This window comes from Panthera uncia, assembly GCF_023721935.1.
Source record: "Panthera uncia isolate 11264 chromosome C1 unlocalized genomic scaffold, Puncia_PCG_1.0 HiC_scaffold_4, whole genome shotgun sequence".
Lineage (NCBI taxonomy): Eukaryota > Metazoa > Chordata > Mammalia > Carnivora > Felidae > Panthera > Panthera uncia.
The window spans coordinates 72,062,342-72,078,728 of record NW_026057585.1 but is presented as its reverse complement, the minus strand read 5'-3'; the positions used below and the strand labels follow the sequence as shown (position 1 = coordinate 72,078,728).

Genomic DNA, 16,387 nt, shown 5'->3' with positions numbered 1-16,387 from the left:
CCCAAGAGATGTGTGGCAATGGATAGAGACATTTTTAGTTGTCGCAGCTAGGGAGATGTTACTGGCATCCAGTTGGCAGAGGCCAGGGATGCTGCTTTATATCCTTCTGTGCACAGAATATCCCCCCACAACAAAGAATTATTCAGCTCAAATGTCAACAATGCTGAGGTTGACAAACCCTGCCCTAACGTATCAAGTTTATTTTTCTGTTCTGGGTCAGTCCTTGCTCGTGTGTGTGCATTTTTACATAGCTGTAATGATAGTGTACACTTTGACTTTCCTTTTCTCTTTATATTTTAAGCATTTAAACATTGCTTTCAATTTGAGAGAGGCGGGGAGGGGGCACGCATGTGCCAGCACAAGCAGGGGAAGGGCAGAGGGACAGGGAGAGAGAGAATCTCAAGCAAGCTGCACACCCAGTGTGGAGCCCAACGAGGGGTTCAATCCCACCACCATGAGATCATGACCTGAGGCAAAACCAAGAGTTGGATGCTTAACCACCTGAGCCACCCAGACACGCCTATAATTCTCTTAATGTGTATTTATTTTGAGAGACAGAGAATGAGTGGGGGAGAGGCGCAGAGAGAGAGAGAGAGGGGGAGAGAGAGCATCTGAAGCAGACTCTGCACTCTCAGCACGGAGCCCAATGCAGGGCTCAATCCCACAAACCATGAGATCACGATCTGAGCTGAAATCAAGAGTCAGACGCTCAACCGACTGAGCCATTCAGGCAGCCCAAGATGTCTATCATTTTTAAATTGTATTTGTGTAGAAGGAAGGAAGAAAGGTTAGGGTGAGTAGCCTATCTGGATATTTCAGTTTCTGTGGCCATGCTATTTACGTTTGTTTCCTAATGTCATTCTAAGACCATGAGATCCCAACCTCATCTTTCGCTCGGAGCCAAAAGATGTGCTGTAGCACAAGGTGTGGTCCTGGCCCCTTCACCGTAGTTTGAGGGCACCTGTAGGGGAAATAAGAACGAGAAGCGATGAATCTACACCCATTCTTCTTGCCCTCGTTCCATTTAAAATCCTTTTTCTCTGTCTCAGCTTGCTTTGACAGCTTTACCAACTCATTCTTTACATCTGGAAGTTTTGAGGGGCCCCTAAAAGTTTTTAAGATACTCAGTGAGCATGTATTCAGTATCTACTTTGTAGAGAATAGTTGTGTGTGCTTTGATATGTGGGTAATTTGAGGCACAGTTTAGATGTCAGAGCATTTATAATTCAAATAATGGATTTATATTGCTTTAAGGTCTGCTTTTTTAGAATTTTCTATCTCCATTGAGTCCCAGTAAATCCCCTGGGAAAATGTGCATTCTGGGATGTCATAGCAGAACAGGCAGAGGGGCCCAAATGTTCAAAGTCATGGAAATAATCAGCAGCGTGAGGGGGATCAGTGAGTGCACCGGCGTGGAAGGCTAATGTCAAGGTGTGGCGGAAGACAAGGCTATAGAGACAGGCAGGAACCAGGTTGTGAAGAATCTCTGGTGCCAAGCTAAGGGGTTGAACTCTTCCTGAAAGCACTGCAAATGATAAGCAGCAAGTGATTTGCATTCAGAACGGTCAGTCTGAGGGCTGTGGATGGGGGCCAGCCTGGCAGCAGGGACATCAGTTACGGATACAATAAACTGGACAATAAATGAGGAGAGCCTACACTAAGGCAGCACTGTTAGATAAGAGGGAGAATCTACACATTCAGGGACTGGTTGTTAATGAGAGTGGGATAAATAAGAAGGCAGGGCCATGGATGCCTCCCAGGTTTCTGGCTTACGAAACTATATTGATGGTGATTTTATTAACTATTGAATACAGAAGGCGGAGCAGGTGGAAAGGAAAGATGAGTGGATTGTTCAAACTGAGTTGTTCATCAGACAATTAGATATGCATTGGTCTTAAATAGTAGACTCATTTTAGATTGCCTTCCTAGCCTACATCCTCTTCTTTGGAATTTGTACCTCTCCAGCAATCCTTGCTTAAAGAGTAGACTTTGGTTGGGGCGCCTGGGTGGCTCAGTCGGTTAAGGGTCCGTGACTCTGGTCATGCATGAGGTGCTCTGTGAGTTCAAGCCCTGTGTTGGCCCTGTGCTGACAGCTAAGAGCCTGGAGCCTGCTTCAGATTCTGTGTCTCCCTCTCTGCCTGTCCCTCCCCCGCTCGTTCTCTCTCTTTCTCTCTCACCCTCTCTCTCTCTCAAAAAACAAATGAACATTTAAAAAAATTTTTTAAAGAGGAGACCTTGGTGGCTGTATTTATACCCCTACTTCCAACCCATTCTAGTCACAATGGACTGAATGAGGATTATACAACTAACTTTGGAGAGGGGGGCACAGTTCATTGGGTGAGCAAGAAATAATCATCCCTCTTTCATGAATTCGAACTAAAAGATAAAGAACAGAAATGACTTATCTGAAAAGTTACATAGGCTTAACATGTGAATGGCTGTTTTTAGCCTGGCCGATGAGCAGGCAGAGAAAGTCCATCCATGTAGAAAAGCTACCAAATGGGGGCAGATTCATGTGGAAACGACAGAGCCGAAAGACCTCATGGGTCAGGCTAGACTAGTTCCAGTCTAGTCCAGGATGCGCTGCACAGTTCCATATCCAGCTCCTATGTAGTTATATTTATTTTCCAGCGTATGCCCTTGTGTTTTATTCTTTAAGTAACCCTCCTGTAGTAGTTTGGATTGGTTGGCCATGAGGGTCAGAAAGCTCAAAATAAAAATGGCTGGAGAAAGATAGAAATTTATTTCTGCCAAATAAGAGTCAAGAAGAAATCAGTCCAGACATCTTGAAATTGTCAGAGATTCACAGATTTCTTTTCTCATGATAGTATATTATCTGTGGCATGTGGCTGCTAGCCGATGGTGTCCAGGATGGCTGCTCGAACTTCAGCTATCTTGTGTGCATTCCAGCCAGTGGAATGGAAGAACGAGTGAGGAAGGGGGAATCCTGTTCCTTTCAGGGCACTTCCTAGAGGTGGCACACAATTCCACTTGCATCCCACTGATCAGAACTTAGTCACATGGCTGTATCTAGCAGTAAGGCAGGCAGACGTGTGATCATTCGGGAAACCAGATTATCTTGTGCTGCGGGAAAGGGAAGAATAAATATTGGAGGACAAAGCGCAGTCTTTGCCACATGCACTTGTGTTTATTAACTTCAGTGTGTTTCTGTTTTTTCCCATTTTTTCTAGATAGATCTGGAGCTTCACAGAGATGGATTATTATTTAATGCTAACAATCCCATGAGGTAGGCATTATTATTAATCCACTTTGGGGGGAAACCAAAGTTTAAAGAAGTTAGGTGACTTGCCTAGTCATGAAACTACAAAGTGGTGGAGGCAGCGTTTCAAGATGTGTCAGACTCCTATACCCAAGCTGTTAATGACCATAGTAGTGAGAAAGGCAGAGAGCCAAAGGCAGAGTTCTTAGGAATGGCAGCATCTCAAGGGGCTGTGGATGAAGAGGAGCCCAGGAAGAAAACAGAGAAGGAAAGGTCAGAGAGGTAAGAGTAAAAACAGGAGAAAGTGATGTCACAGAACAGAGAAGGGAAACGCTTTCAAGATAGGAGTGGACATAATGCAGAGAGATCATATATAAAAGTTCCAGAAACATGTCCAATTTGGCATTTTGAAGGTTATTGGTAACTGATTTTTAAAACAATTTTTAACAGTTATTCATTTTTGAGAGAGACAGAGCATGAGTGGTGAGTAGCAGAGAGAGAGGGGGATACAGAATCCGAAGCAGGCTCCAGGCTCTGAGCTGTCAGCACAGAGCCTGGCGTGAGATCCAAACTCGTGAACTGTGAGATCATGACCTGAGCTGAAGTCGGAAGCTCAATCAACTGAGCCACCCAGGTGCCCATTGGTAACTGATATTTTGAGTATAGTGGTAAGAACAGAAGCCAAAATGCAGTTATTTGAGGAGGGGAAGACAAATTAGAAGGAGGACAGTAGCTTCTGAGGAATGTGGTGGGGTCAAAGGAGGGTTATTTTTGTATCTTTATTCCTAAGACAAACATCTTGAGCAAAGGGCAAGAGATCAGTAGAGAAGGAGATAATGAGTATACAGAAGAGAAAAGCTTTCTTGAAGAAGCCATAGGGACAGGATCTAGAACACAGGTGAAGAAATTTGCTTTGGTCAGGAGGATGGAAATCTCCTCCACTGAGGGGGAAAGAGAACAAGGTCTCTAATGATGAAGGCTAGTACCTTGCTGTAAGGGAAGAAGCTGACAAAGTTATATGATGACCCTAGTTTTGCTAGTGCTGTGGGAGACAAGATCATCTGCCAAAAGAGGGGAGAGGTAAGACTTGGAGTTTGATGGGAGAGATGAAAGTTCTGAATAGCTGCTGAGTGAAATGGTAACAGAATCTGGTAAAGAATGCATAGAATGATCTCGCAGCCGAGAAGCGTGTCTCAGGCTGCAGCCATGAATTTGTAGTGGCTTCAGTCGGCTTGCTTGTTTTGTTTTTCTGTACCAGCACTCAGCAAACTAAAATAGATGTAGAAAAGGCAAATGGTTGAACTTTTCCAGGGCTAGGATTTTCAGGGAAGGTGGGGCAAGGAGCAAGATAAGGGGGGACATTGATGAGAGGTTGAAATGATCAACTGTTGGGTCCAGGCTTGGCAGGAAAAGCCAAAAATATCTGGTAGTTTGAGAGAGGTAATGGTCCAGGGACTAAAGTCTCACTGTCGTTGTAAAACAATTATAGTTTAACAGAGCAATCACCTCACACCCATTAGTATGGCTATGATATATATCACTGTATATATAAAACAAATATAACAAACTTTGTCAAAGATGTGGAGAAATGGGAACCCTTCTACATTGCATGGTGGGAACATAAAATGGTGCAGCTGCTTTGGAAAACAGTACAGCACCTCCTCAAAAAGTTAAACAGAATTATATGATAACAATTCTACGTCTAGGTATATACCCAAAACAATTGAAAGCAGGGACTTAAATGGATATTTGTATACCCATGATCACAGAACTGTTAATTCACACCAGTTGAAAGGTGGAAACAGCCCAAATGTCCATTACAGATGAGTGAATAAACAAAATGTAAACACATGTGTGCACACACAGACAGGAACTAGAATATTATTTAGCCTTAAAAAGGGAGAAGGAGAATGTGAATGGGGACCAGATGATGGGAGTGTGGCGGGGAGGAGCATGACAAGATTTTTAGCTGTCAGTCATAAGGAGGACACATAGGGTACAAAGATCCAGACCTGGGTCATTTTTTCTTCCTGTGTGAGATTCAGATGATAATTAGAATTCTATATTGTCCATTAAAACTATTAGTTTGAAAATGATAAGACTCTGAAGAACATAGCAAGAAAGGAGAAAAATAATAAAAACCATGATTTTGCTGTTAAAAAAACAAAACTGAGTATTATTTCTGTGGACTGTCTGCAGTACAGTAATAATTATGCATATCACTACAATTTGGGTCAGATTAACTTGGTTAAAAGCTGTGTTTGATTTTAACAGCAAGTCTGATTCACAGCTGGAGGTTCTAGTAACACAAATACAAACAACTCCAGCAAGCGGGAATCTATGTTTCACCTACTATTATAGTGTAAACTGTTTTGTAGCAGGACTACTTTGAATTGAAAAAGCTAAAGATTATATTGATGGCAGGCTTATATCAGGAAGTTTTGGAAGAGAGCTGAATGATTTAGAAGTCACCAGAAATTATAAGCCATATACTGTGAGCACAATAATTCCTTGATGGCACAGGAGCAGTGTGTGGTCTAGCTTCCAGAGGAGTCCCTGTATCTCTCAAATTCAACGGAGGGCGCTTCTTTGGAATTTATAACTTTGCAAGAGGCCTTTGGGCGATTTTCAGATTACTAAATTATAAACTTCAGAACTGGGTATACAGAAAAGCGTGTATTTTTTTTAAACACACATTTGTACTGTGTGTGTGTGTATATGTGTGTGTGTGTGTGTGTGTGTGTGTATCATGTCATCATTTCTTTTTTTTTCATCATTTCTTATTTTAGAGATACTGTAAAGCTGTTTGAAACTAATTTTCTTTGTGTTGTTGGCTACTTCATGTAAGTGTTCATCATAACTGGATAACATACCCATTAATTAGCAGAGCTAGACTATACTTTGTATAGAGACTAACTCTGGGTATATATACATATCAGATTTCTTGCATGCTCAGTTGTGTGTGTGTGTGTGTGTGTGTGTGTGTGTGTGTGTGTGTGTACATACACATATGCTCATCTCTTCCACCAAGGCACAAGTACAGTTAGAATACGTACTTCACCATCTTGACAAAGAAGGGATTGGACCCCTTGTTGCTACAGAAGAACCACTCTATTTTGTTTATTCCAGAATGAAGACAGGCTGAGCACTGCTACCAGAAATTTAGAAGAGCTTACAGTGAAGCACACGGAAGCAATGAAAGAAGTAAGAGCTAATAATATAAAGTTTTAAGATACCTGTGGTTTTGTTCATTGTCCTTCATTAAACTGACACATTAAAAACCAACATTTGAATATTACTGTGTAGTTTGCAAAGCACTCACAAGTATAATTTTTTTCATGAATTATGCCAACAGTCTGCATTGGTTTCCAGTAGAGTACATGTACAGGATGTTACCCAGAAATGAATGGCTGAAGATCCCAACAGGTCTGCTCAAGGTGGCTTTCATTATCTTTGTTTCAATAACCCACCCTCCAGCCGACTCTCTTGCTTGTAGGCTTAGAAACCTGAGTAGTCAGTGTTCTGTAAGAGGATCTGTTTCTCAAAGATGATCTTGAATTAACCACACTCACAAAGAAGTTTATAGAAAAATAGATACCAGCTTACTAACTGACGGTAAGAAACATAATTGTCACAGGAACGAGACATACATGTCCTGTGGCTGATGGATTCTTTCCCTACAGGTACACTACATGGGAAGCCAAACAGATGTTTGGTTACAGATGTTTACTCGCTGAACAAATCATTCTAAATTTTTATAGCACTGGCTAAGATAGCCTGAATTCCACAAGAGGGCTAATCTATACCTGCCCTTACTTCTGGACCTGTTATAGACTAGAACCAGGGTCCCCAGCCCTTAGATGAGTAGATAATGACATCTTTTGTCTTTCTTATCACTCTTTTTGATGTTTCCAATACTGATCAACATACTTTCTGACGTATTCTTTCTTTAAACAAGTTAAGAAATTCAGATTGCTTGGAAATCACTCTGCTGTGTTTCATCATCTCAGCTCAGGTATGCAACTTACTGATTTTTAAATTTAACTCTTAGAGGACAATTTTATTTCCAAACTCAAAGAAGAATGCAGCTCCTTTAGAACACAAGCAGGATAGCATAATAGACGATGCTATTATTATCTATAGCATAATAGACCAATAATAGACCATGAACTTTAACATTAGGCACAAGGGGGTGAAGCATTGCCTTTAGTACTGTCTTTGTGTGTAAACTTGGGTAAGTTACTTCACTTCTTTGAACTTGAAATTCCTCACCTGTAAGATGGGGATGATAATAGCTTCTTCAAAGAGATTTGTGAAGTTTACAAGTACATGTGAGGTTAAAGCACACAAAACATTTCACACACACATACTTGACACCTAGCAAGTAGTCAATAAATTATAGGTGCTATTATTAGAAATAGGTAGTGTTGTTCCTGCCATTTTGAAGAGAAAGACATTGAAGATTAGCAGGAAGTTATTAAGTTGGGTGGCAGTGCTCTGTTACCTCCTATACCACTCAGCTTTTTGTGTTTGTATTGTGAGGAGTTGTCCTCACAATTCAGTAAAACTAAATTCAGTTACTTTGGTAGTCTATCTCTAAGCAATTTGGCACAGTAGGTAAGAGCTTAGCCTCTGGGTGGGCCTGCTGAGTGTGAGGTCTAGCTCCTCCTCTTACTCAATCCTGCATGACACAGCAAACCCCTTGGACTCTAGCCACCTGCTTCCTCCCCTACAAAGGGGGAGGATAACAGTCTCATAGGATTGTGGTGAAAAGTAAATATTTGATGTCCTTAGTACAGTACCCAGAGCATCGAGTTAGCTTTTAATCTATTATTATGAGCCACATAAAAGTACCTGTTGTGAAGCTGCCATATGAACCAGAAGCTGTTTTTTTAATACTCAATAATTTATTTTAATGCAGTCTTCTATTAAGATTTCAGACTTCTTAATCATCATTGTTAGCATAGGAGTATAAACAATTATTGTGGAGATTTTTCTCTGTTTATGAGTATCATGACTATATTCCCTAAACTATAGATAAGGCAACTTGATTTAAAACCTGATATGTTAATGGAAAAAAAAAAAAAGTAGAGATTGTGACTGTCCCAGAAATTTGTGGTGATATATCGTCATATCTATGGGAAACAATGACTGATAACATAAAACAGCTGGAAGGAAGTTTAGGGAGGGAGACCCACACTTAAGGAAAGCTGAATTTTCTGCCTATTTCTTAGATTATAGACACAACAGTATAGTGATCTCTTCACTTCATAGACTTGATATGGGGTACTATATGATCCATGGACTAACAGTAAAAAAATGTATTATTTTCTTTCTAGATGGAAAAGTATGCAAACCATGTCCATACCTTAACAGAGGAAAGAGAAACATTGTCTCACGGTTGTGAAAAGGAAAACAAACAGTTTAGACATGAGGTTAAAGTGCTCCAACCGAAACAGGGTAATTTTTCCTTTTATAAAAATATAAAGTTAATTTTTTTTCTAATTCTAAAAGTAATATGCAACAATTATAGGAAATTGGAAAATGTATAAAAGAAGGAAGGGGAAAATTACTATATGTCTTCCACTCCAAGAAAAGTACTTATAATGTTTTGGGTGTATTTTCTGCCTGGTCTTTTTAAATTATCTGTTGTGAAATAGTCTGAAATGTGTGTGAGAGAGCACAGGATGGTCATTTCCTTCAGCCTCTATTAGAGCACTTACCACACTGTCCTAGTGACCTGTGTCAGCTCCTCTGGGGCAGAGATCTTGCCCTGGTCTTAGTGATTTCTGTGTTCCCCATCACACCTGCCCTGTAAAGTACCTAGCATATTATGGACTCAGAAAATATTTAAGTACTACAAAGCTACAAAAGAGGATACAGATAGGACCCCTTTAGAATATTCTATTTTGTTTAACCTCACAAATTAGATATTATTATTATATATGGTCGGTGATTATATCTACCACACATTTATTATTTTCTGTACTCAGCATTTTTCCTTGCATCTCAGATATTCTATTTGAAATCTTTTTTTTTTTTTTCATTTTAGAACTTCCTTTCATGAGGGTCTGCTGATGGAAGTTTTTTCTTTATTTTGAATCTCAGACGGAAAAGTTGAGTTAATCACAGGATATATCTCATATGAACTACACTCTTGTTTCCTTTATTTTCATTTCTTGTTTTGCATTGAATATACTGAGTTTCCTTCTTCTGGCTTAATAGTTTGTGTTCTATTTTTGTTTGTATAGTGGTTGCATTTTAAGAGTTTTAAGTTTTCTTCTGGCATTTTTAGCTATTCTCAGCAGGAGTGTTGTTCAGGGCTCTAAGCTGACATTCCATGAGAAACAGAAGATATGTATGTCCTGCTGCCAGCATAAATTAGCTTTTGAAGGATTGGTAAATAGGGGAATTATGTCATTTCAAGGCAGAAGTTCATCTACAGTTTCCCCCAGCATGTTAATGATTTTGGCTTACCAGCAAGCAAGCCTTGGAGTTTATACGTGAAACTCATTTGTCCCACATTATTCTTCTGGCCTCAGTTTGGCCACATGTTTCTCCTTGGAAGTGTTTATTGTAAAGATATCCCTAATCTTTGTGCATTTTGCCTTTGTTTCCATAACTCTACAGACTCAACTCTTTTAGCTCACCTTTACAGCAAGCCTGGTTTTTAAAAAGAAGATAAAGCCCTATATTTACTATAGTATTTCTTTTTTTTTTTTAATTTTTTTAACGTTTATTTATTTTTGAGACAGAGAGAGACACAGCATGAACGGGGGAGGGGCAGAGAGAGAGGGAGACACAGAATTGGAAGCAAGCTCCAGGCTCTGAGCCATCAGCCCAGAGCCCGACGCGGGGCTCGAACCCGCGGACCGCGAGATTGTGACCTGAGCTGAAGTCGGACGCTTAACTGACTGAGCCACCCAGGCGCCCCTACTATAGTATTTCTATACTTGATGGAATTTGATGTAACTCTTTTAATGTACCAGTATAATTATAAGGATTGTCAGTGTTTTTTATAGCACTCTAGTTACACAATGACAGAGATTTAGAATGGTCTATACCAATCTGTTTTTTGCAAGAAGCCCTATTATTTTTAGTGAGCACTTTACAAAATACAAGTTTGTTTGTTTGGGGAACATAAAACTTAATTACTCCAGAAAAGCTTATATAATTGAAGGTTGAAGATAGAGCTAATATGACTAGATAATGGACGTAATGTTGGGTGGGAGAAAATGGGGGAAATCACTGGTGTCCCAAAGCTTTCTGGCCTGGGCATTTGGAATATTAGAGTTCCAGCTACTCAGGTGGGGGAGACTATGGGAAATCCCATTTGAGGAAGACCGTAAAGAGCTTGCTTTTGGACATGTACATTTTGATGCATGTATTAGACATCCAAGTGGGAATGTCAAGTAGACAACTGTGTAAGTTTGGAAGACACCACAAGCTGCAGCTGTGAATTTGGGAGTCATCAGTATATAGCCAAACCTAAAGCCTTGGGACTATAGGGATTATCTGGGGAGTAAAAGAGGATTCGGGGATGGGCCCTGGGACATTCCTATGTTTAGAGGCTGAAAAGGTGAGAAATTAGCCAAGGAGTCTGTGAAGAAGTGGCCCGCAAGGTGGGAGGAAAACCAGCAGAGTGTGGGGTCCCAGAGAGAAATGACGACAGTGTTTTAAGAAAAGGATGTGAACAAGTAGGTCAGACATCACTGATAGGATATGTAGAACAAGGACAGATCATTCACTATAGGATTTGGTCACATGAAGGTCATCAGTAACTTTGACAAGAGCTGCTTCTGTGGAGTGGTGGGTATGAAAGCCTGCTTGCAGTGAACTCAGGAAAAAGTGGTAGGAGAGGAAGAGGGGACATGGCAATGGTTGATCCCTTCTTGAAGCTGTGCTGTAAAGGAGAGTGAGGAAGTTGTGTAGAAGCTGGAGAGAGATATGAGATTGAAGGAAGATTTCTTCTTGTGTTCATTGTTGTTTTTAGTGGGAGATATGATAGCATGTCTTGAAGATAATTACAATGCTAAGTTGGGAAGAAAGCTTGATGGGGCAATCAAGAGAGGATTCAACTGCAAGCGTGTTGTCTTTGAGATAAGTGGGAATGGGATCCAGTGCACAAGGGGAGAGTTAGGAGCAAGGATAGTTTGTTAAATTGCACGAGAGATTTATGAGATTTAAAAGATTTTGGAATCTTTGAAAGATTGTGGAAGCTGTCTTTGGAGTGTGCTTTTTTTTCTCAGTGAAATAAGAAGCAGGGTATTCAGCGGAGAGTGAGGGCAGGGAAAGGAGCTGTTGGAGACTTGAGGAGAGAGAGGAATGAAATAATGGTCTAGAGCTCTAGAAAATATAAGAGAATGAGAGAGAATTCTGGGGAATTGTGGGAGGATTGCTGGACAATAAAGACTCACTTGAGGCGAGTAGACATGAAGTGAGAGTGAAACCAGTCAGCCCTGGCTGTGCAGTTTTCTCCAGCAACATTCAGCTTCTGGAGTGAGGTGCAGTGGGGCTGAAGGGTTGGACTTAAACAGGCTGGAATTCTGTCAACCAAGTATAATGGAAGGAAAGAGGGGCATGGGAGTTGTGAATGTTTCAAGAGAGTGATGATAACAATGAACTGATTGGATGAATCTAAGCTAGTTAAGAAAGTGAGAACAAGAGTGGGAAAGGAACATTGAGCAGTGTTTCAAGTCAGTGGATTATAGTTACCAGTATGGCCAAAAACTTGTTGACATCCAGCTGCTAGAAGTACATAGGAAGGGGTGATTGGAGAATGGGATGCTTGAAATTGAGACTGGGGAGTTGCAGCTAATGACTCCCATAGAATTACTATGGGAGTAGAGAATGAGATGGCGTAGAGGACTCTTTGGAAGTTAGTTGCTAAACAGACTGAGAAGCCAGGGCACTAGAATAATCTATCTGAATGTTGAAATCACCAAGAATTTTGGTAGGACTTGTTGCGCAATGTTATGCAAGTTAATTGGCTTGTCGGTGCCTGCATCCTTGTCTCATAAATGAGATAATCATGTTTCCTACCTCAGTGGCTTTTGCAAGGATTAGATGAGATAAATTTATCTTAAATGCCTAGTACAATACCTGCCACATAGTAAGCACTCAATAAAACAACAACGAATTTTAAAGTTATCCAATAGTAAGAATATCTACCATTTTTGAGAACCTTTTCCCGTTTTTTTTTTTTTATTATTTCTGAAAGTTTGCAAACACCCTGGACAGATAGAAAGAAGAGTGGTAGTAACAGTATAACTGATTTTTAAAATTAATTTGCTGTGTAATTAAGAACACATTTAACATCATATAACAGCAATTATTTGCCTGCATTTCTTTTAATAGTTTTGTATTTGTTATTTCTTCTGAACAGAAGTGCAAATAAAAGAGGTTGAAGAAATGTTGTATCAAGAGGGCTTATCTGAAATAGCTCTGAGCAGCCCCAGTGAACAGATTGCATACTTACTGGTAGAAAGAAGTACACTCTTGCAGAAACTGGAAGCCCGGGGCCCAAAGCCAGAGTCACAAAGGTGTATGACCAGTAAATTCCTGAAAGAACATCCCCAGGTATTCTGAAATTAACTAAGTAATTGAATAAGAGGCAGGCCAGTCTTTTAGTATTTGTTTTTTCAATCATTCATTCATTAAATTATAAGGAAGCCAGTTTTAATAATGCTTAAGAATATAAGTTTTAGGGCACCTGGGTGGTTCAGTCAGTAAAGGGTCTGACTCTTGATTTTTTTTTTAATTTTTTTAATGTTTTTTATTTTATTTTGAGAGAGAGACAGAGTGTGAGTGGGTGAGGGGCAGAGAGAGAGGGAGACACAGAATCCAAAGCAGGCTTCAGGCTCCGAGCTGTCGGCACAGAGTGCGACGTGGGGCTTGAACTCACGGACTGTGAGATCATGACCTGAGCCAAAGCCGGACACCCAACCAATTGAGCCACCCAGGTGCCCCTGACTCTTGATTTTGGCTCAGGTCATGATCTCACGCTTCTGCCTGAGTCTGAGCCCCACTGTGGGATTCTCTCTCTCCCCGCCTCTCTCTCTGCCCCTCCCCTACTCACATGCTCGCTCTCTCTCTCTCTCTCTCTCTCAAAATAAACTTTAAAACAAAAAACAATATAGGTTTTAGTTTGGGGTGGACTTCCCCTGCTACTTGTTTGTGGTATGACTTTGCACAAGTTACCTTTTGTGAACCTTGATTTTCTCATTAATAAAATCTGAGATCCACTCAACTACTCCACAAGGTGATCATGAAAATGAAATAACACATATAAGGCTCTAGAATAGTACCTCACACATTTATTAGCATTATTGTAGGGGAGTTTTTCTCCACAAAAATCTGTAGTAAAAGGTAAAAGATTTATGCCATCTGAAAAAAAAAAAAACAGAGTATTAATTAGCATTATTGTTTTTATTTATTGAGAACATTCCATGTGCCAGGATCTGTGCCAGTGGATGTAGAAACAAAGTCAAGTCAGACATGATTTGGACTTCCAAGGAACTTACAAGCTAATGGAGGAAGGAAAAAAAGCCAGTGGTTACAGTTCAGTGTGGAAAGTCCCATGATAAAGGCACAGAAGGCTAGGGAAACTCAGAGGAAGGGCTGAGTCAGATGTGATGAGTTACGGGACAAGAAAAGCCTTCCAGAAGAGGTGTTGAGTAGGATTTTGAAAGCTGAATAGGTGTTCATAAAGCAGCTGGGAAAGGCATTGCTGGCAGGGGAAACAGTGTATAATGCATACTGGTTCATGTGAGTGAATGCTAAGAGATGTGGCTGGAGACTCATATGCTGAACTGAAGTTTGTACTTAGCACCCAGCAATGTTCCTGGATCACAGTAGAGGCATAAAATCATTTTTTAAATGATTTTATTTTTAAGTAATTTCTACACCCAATGCGGGGCTCAAACTCACAACCTGAAGATGAAGAGTTGCAGGCTACACTGACAGAGCCAGCCAAGCGCCCTGAGGCATAGAAACATTTGGAATGCATAGATGATGGACTCAGGTGTAGAAGGTCTGGAGAGTCACTAAATAATTTTAAGAGGAAAGAGTAATGAGCTGATTCATGTTATTACAAAATCTGAGATTTTGATTTTTGGTTGTATTGAATCTATAAATCAGTTTAAGAGGAATTTACTATCTTAAAATATTGATGTGATCTGTGATCATGGAATATCTCTCCATGTATTTTTAGAAGTATATCAGTAAAGTTTTATGATTTTCCCTACAAAATCTTGCACTCTTTGTTACATGTATTCCTAGGTACTTCATATTTTTGGATGCTATTAATAGCAAATGCTATTTTTTTAAAAGAATTTAATTTTCTAATTATCTTTTGCTGGTATTTAGAAGTATAATTATTTTACATATTGGCCTATACCTAGGATTGTTGCTAAAAATTTCCATTCATTTTACTTATTTATTTATTTCTAAAATATTTTTCTATTTATTTTTAAAAATATTTACTTATTTATTTTGAGAGAGAGAGAGAGACAGAGAGACTGAGCAGGGGAGGGGCAGAGAGAGAGGGAAAGAGAGAATCCCAAGCAGGCTCTGTGCCACCAGCACAGAGCCCAACATGGGGCTCAAACTCACGAACTGTGAGATCATGACCTGAGCTGAATTCAAGAGTTGGACACTTAACTGACTGAGCCACCCAGGTGCCCCTTGTTTATTTTCTTAAGTAGGCTTCACGCCCAGTGTGGGGCTTAAACTCACAACCCCACAATCAAGAGTCACATGCTCCACTGACTGAGCCAGCCAGGCTCCTCTCTCGTTCAATTTAGTAAGTAATTTAAAGATCTAAAGTATTTTCTACCTGTACAATCATATTACCTAAGAAGAATGATACTTCTGTTTCTTCCTTTTCAGTCCTTATTCCTTGTAATTCTTTTTCTTGCCTTATACTGGCTAGGCTCTCTAGTATTATCTTGAAATTCATCTTATCACTGGTATTATCTGGTATTATTGTCTTGTTATTGATATCAGAGAAAGTATTCAATGATTCACTCTTAAGTATGATGTTTGCTGAAGGTTTTGTTTCAAATAGTACTGTTTATTTATTATTTATACTCTTATTCCTAGTTTGCTAAGAGTTTTTATTAGAAAACAGTGGTAAGTATTTTAAATATTTTTTTTATAGCCACTGAGATGATGAAATGATTTAGAACTTTAATCTGTTAATGTGAGAATTTTGTTGATTTATTTTTCTAATGTTAAACTTGTTTTGCATTCCTGGGGCAAATCCAGCTTGTTCATGATATATTATCCTTTCTAGATATTACTAGCTTAGATTTGATAAAATTTTGTTTAAGATTTTTACATCTATGTTTATGAGTAAGACGATTGCCCTGTGATTTTTCTTTCTCATGTTATTTTTGTTGGGTTTTAATCTCAAGGTTTGTCTAGCCAGTGTTAGCCAACCATTTTTCGTTATTTCCTCTATCATGAGAATATTTAGATAATTTTTCCTAATCTCTCTCCCATGAAATTTTAATACTACTGATAGAGTTCTATTTATATACTGTGGAGTTCAATTTATATACTGTAGGTATATCTTGATTTGTAATAAAAAGATTAAGATTTTTTTTGCCCCGTCAGAGTCAATTTTCACTCCCTTGGGGATGATATCGTCTCATTGAGAATGCATGATCTAGCCTCACAAAATGGATTGGACTGTGCTCCTATATTTTGCTTTTAAAAAAAAATTTAAGGGGCGCCTGGGTGGCTCAGTCGGTTAAGCGGCTGACTTCGGCTCAGGTCATGATCTCGCGGTCCGTGAGTTCGAGCCCCGCGTCGGGCTCTGTGCTGACCGCTCAGAGCCTGGAGCCTGTTTCACATTCTGTGTCTCCCTCTCTCTGACCCTCCCCCGTTCATGCTCTGTCTCTCTCTGCCTCAAAAATAAATAAACGTTAAAAAAAATTTTTTTAAAAATTAAAAAAAATTTAAATGACATTATTTAGGAAGACTGATTGATGTAAATTTCATTTATCTCTTGTTATTTATTTAGGAAAACTTTGAACAAAACCACCAGCCTTTGCGGAGAGAACAGGAGAAACATCAGGAACATGTGCAGCAGTCTAAAAAAAATCTGAGAGAGGTAAGAAAACAATCCTTTACTTAATAATAGTAGCTTTTACCAACTATTTT

General features: G+C 39.6%; 1 protein-coding gene across 4 annotated transcripts in view; it reads left to right on the top strand.

The window, feature by feature from the left end:
• The window catches only part of CCDC30 (coiled-coil domain containing 30), a 131,588-nt gene that overhangs the window by 2,215 nt on the left and 112,986 nt on the right, over positions 1-16,387 (top strand). For 2 of the 4 annotated variants that reach the window (XM_049617364.1, XM_049617365.1), the window contains exons 2-7: positions 3,192-3,247; positions 6,350-6,424; positions 7,179-7,235; positions 8,560-8,680; positions 12,606-12,799; positions 16,248-16,337. In XM_049617364.1, the coding sequence (XP_049473321.1) occupies positions 6,416-6,424; positions 7,179-7,235; positions 8,560-8,680; positions 12,606-12,799; positions 16,248-16,337 (471 nt within the window). In that variant the 5' untranslated portion in view covers positions 3,192-3,247; positions 6,350-6,415. The remainder of the gene's footprint in view (positions 1-3,191; positions 3,248-6,349; positions 6,425-7,178; positions 7,236-8,559; positions 8,681-12,605; positions 12,800-16,247; positions 16,338-16,387) is intronic. The other 2 variants (XM_049617366.1, XM_049617368.1) reach the window with 2 other exon arrangements.